The 3395-nt window shown below is 32.4% G+C and overlaps 1 protein-coding gene and 1 pseudogene across 1 annotated transcript in view; both read left to right on the forward strand.

The window, feature by feature from the left end:
• Positions 1 to 113, forward strand: part of LOC118339187 (gamma-crystallin M3-like) — a 1136-nt gene extending 1023 nt beyond the window's left edge. The window contains exon 3 of the mRNA XM_035676745.1: positions 1 to 113. This exon is cut by the window's left edge and continues 121 nt beyond it. Within this exon, the coding sequence (XP_035532638.1) occupies positions 1 to 113 (113 nt within the window).
• Positions 114 to 3156: 3043 nt separating this feature from the next.
• LOC118338654 overlaps positions 3157 to 3395 on the forward strand; it is a 627-nt pseudogene continuing 388 nt past the window's right edge.

Raw genomic sequence — 3395 nt, forward strand, 5'->3', positions numbered from 1 at the left:
ACTACAGAGGCAGGATGATGTACCTGAGGCCCGGAGAGTACAGGAGCTTCAGGGACATGGGATACGATGGAATGAGATTCAGCTCTATCAGACGCATTACTGACTCCTGTTAACTTTACAAATGAATGTGTTTTAAAAACAAATCTGACCTCAGAAATAAAACAAATTTCATATTCAACATGTTGGTAATCTATTAATTTCACATTTTGTTTGTATCACTTGAATGCACAATGGAAAAAAAAGATCTAGACAAGTGTTTATACATTATATATACGTTAGTACCCAAGATAAAAGACCTCAAATAATAATAATTTACAAACTCATATTTTCACCTAAAAAGTTATTGGTTATGCATAAATGTTATTCATAACATGTAATGGTTAATCAGGAATAAGAGGGAAATGTGTCTGTACATTAAAAGTAAATGAATAGTTACAAAGAAATGCATTTTAAAAGTTCTTGATGAAACAAATCATGCATTTGTAGTGCTTAACACATTCCAACCCAACATCAGAGATCCCGTGGACATTGAAATGAGGATTAGGTTTGAATGCAGACCATGCAGACTTTATTGAAATGGTGCTGAACACCATACATAGATTAGGCTTTTAACATTTTACACATTTACACTTTTGTACATTTACACAATTACATTATTTAAGAAGCAATTAATGAATGCCGTATTCAATAATTTCTTGACACTTGTTTTTATTGTTTTGGTTAGCACGTTTTTTGATAACGCCAACAGAACTACAACTGGATATGAATTGCTGTGAAGTCTTCTTACACAAAGCCCTTTTCTTGCCTCTGCATTAGTCAGATTATGATATCAGTCAGGCTTTTCCCACATCACATCACATACAGTAGGTCCAAACACAGTCTAGTCCGGAGTGGCAAGACTAAACCTAAAGCTTACTGCTGACTGAAATGAAAAAACAAATGTATTTTAGGTATTGGTAATATAATTCCAGTTTGTTCCATTGACTTTGACTTCATATCATTACAAAAACACAAGTGCCACTATGCTATAATACATAGTAGATATCATTTTTAAAATGAAAAGCTTTGAACAAAGAAAACAAGGAGGCTATTGCTAACAACTTAATTATAGCAGTAACAATTAGATGATCCACATAAAATTATTTATTATTTATTAGGGTTACCACTTTGATAATTGATTAACTGGGAATTATTTGTATTGTACATCAGCTGTTTGACAGGTAATTTAATAATTTGCTTCAGTGAAGACTAAAATCAACTGAAGTGGTACATTTGTATGAAGTTATTTTATTCAAAACAATTTTGTTAACACATTTAAAATAAGTTTGGAGAATACATGTGTCACATAAATCGCTTTTCACAATAGAATTTTGAAATCAGGGAAATATGGGGCATCCGGATAGCTCACCTGGTAGAACTGGAGCCCCATGTACCAAGGCTGAATCCGAGGTTCAAATCTGACCTTTGGCCCTTTGCTTAGTGTCATCCCCTCTCTATCCCCCTTTTCTGTCATTGTTCAGCTGTCACTATTGATTAAAGGCAATAAACAGTTACAGTTACATGCATTATTAATAAAATATTAAATATATATCTCTTTTTAAATCAGATTCGGTCCAAGCCCAGCCCAAGCCTGACCTACAGCAGCAGTTTGCATCAGCATTTGTGTTGCTTTTTTTACTCCCAATAAACGTTTTGTTGGATCTTTGTGCCGTTTTCATACATTTTGGTAGTATGTCAAGTTATCACACCTATAATATGCTCTGCACTATCCATACGTCTGATGCTTAACATAGAGTGAGACTTTTTAAAGACTGCATACAATTGCAACTTATTTGAATATATATATATATAATACATTGCTATAGTAGAACATTGCTATAGTATTTAACACCATGAAATTCTCTGTAAACATGTAAAACATAAGGAATACAATGGATACAAAAACATAAAATAAAAAAAAGACATTTGTATAGCAATTTTCATACAGGTTAGTGCAGTTCAAAGTGCTATAATAAGACATAATGAGTGTGGACCATAATAGAGAGAAATAAAAACAATAAAAATACAACACAAACATAACATTACAATAAAATTGATTTAATAATAAATAGTGTTTAATAAAAGTTATACTAGATAAAATAGATTAAGAAGACACACTGTAAAACCTAATGAGTTGAGTATTGAGTTGAGTGAGGAAACCAATTACATTCAACCGTTTAAATTACCGCCAAGAATTTAATCATGAAAAAAATATTTGATTTGAGTATAAGTACTTAAAAGTATTTATTGTTAATGTAACTTAATTCCTTTGTTCAATTAATTAATTAATTAATTAATTAAAATGTATTTATCTGAATAAAGTAAGTAATGCATCTTCTTTCTAAAAATTTTACCACAAATGAATTTACTCAGTTCTTCCACTAAAGCAAATTATTACCATACCTGTTAATTATCAAATGGTAGCCAATTAATTTTGGGGCTTTAGGGCTTACATTCTGTAATGATATAAAGTCATCACTGTACGAACAAAACAATCCATTTTTGAGTTGGATTTAATTCATTGGAATGAGGAAATTTTTTGGAGGATTAAGTAATTAATGTTAGCTTACTTATTTTATTAAGATATGCTGTTAGGATTTACAGTACAAAACAAAATAAAAAATAAGAAACAAATCGAATCAATAAGAACGATACAAATAAAATATAAATAAAATTATAAAGTAACTGACTTTTACAACAAAATAATAGGTAAAATAAGTGAATAAAATAAAATCTGGAAACCATTATTTAGTTTCATAAAGTACTATTATTCTTTAACTGAATAGTTTACCTATTAGTAACATTAGATTAGAGGTAACATGCAATGAGCCCTTCAAAGAAAGGTATTTTTGTGGAAAACACGATCTCTGTTGTTCAGCAGCAAAGACAATACAAAGCGGGGCCTCTCCTCACAAATGCAACCACCGCAAATCATGATCTGTTGAAGGTCTCTCTGAATTGTACTGTACACAGGGGCCTCTGCTCCATGTTGCTCTGTCAGGAATTTGAACAATGGGGTCATGTTTCCTTTGGGCGCGAGGTCAGGTATAAAAGCAAGAGGGGGACATGGTGAAAATTGTGCAGTCATTTTGAGCCAAAACATCTGTAACAGTAGCCATGACCATGGGCAAGGTGTGTACAGCTTCAGCTTTTGATTTCAAACATTAACAATATTTAATCCAATTGGGGGGAAAAAATTACATTTGTACTTGCAACCTGTGATTGTAATGGTTTCCATTTTTTTAGATCATCTTCTACGAGGACAGGAACTTCCAGGGTCGTTCCTATGAGACCAGCAGCGACTGTGCTGACATGTCCTCCTACCTGAGCAGGTGTCACTCCTGCAGGGTGGAGAG

The sequence above is a fragment of the Morone saxatilis genome, unplaced genomic scaffold (genome assembly GCF_004916995.1).
Source record: "Morone saxatilis isolate NCDOM2014 unplaced genomic scaffold, NCSU_SB_2.0 Contig5, whole genome shotgun sequence".
Lineage (NCBI taxonomy): Eukaryota > Metazoa > Chordata > Actinopteri > Moronidae > Morone > Morone saxatilis.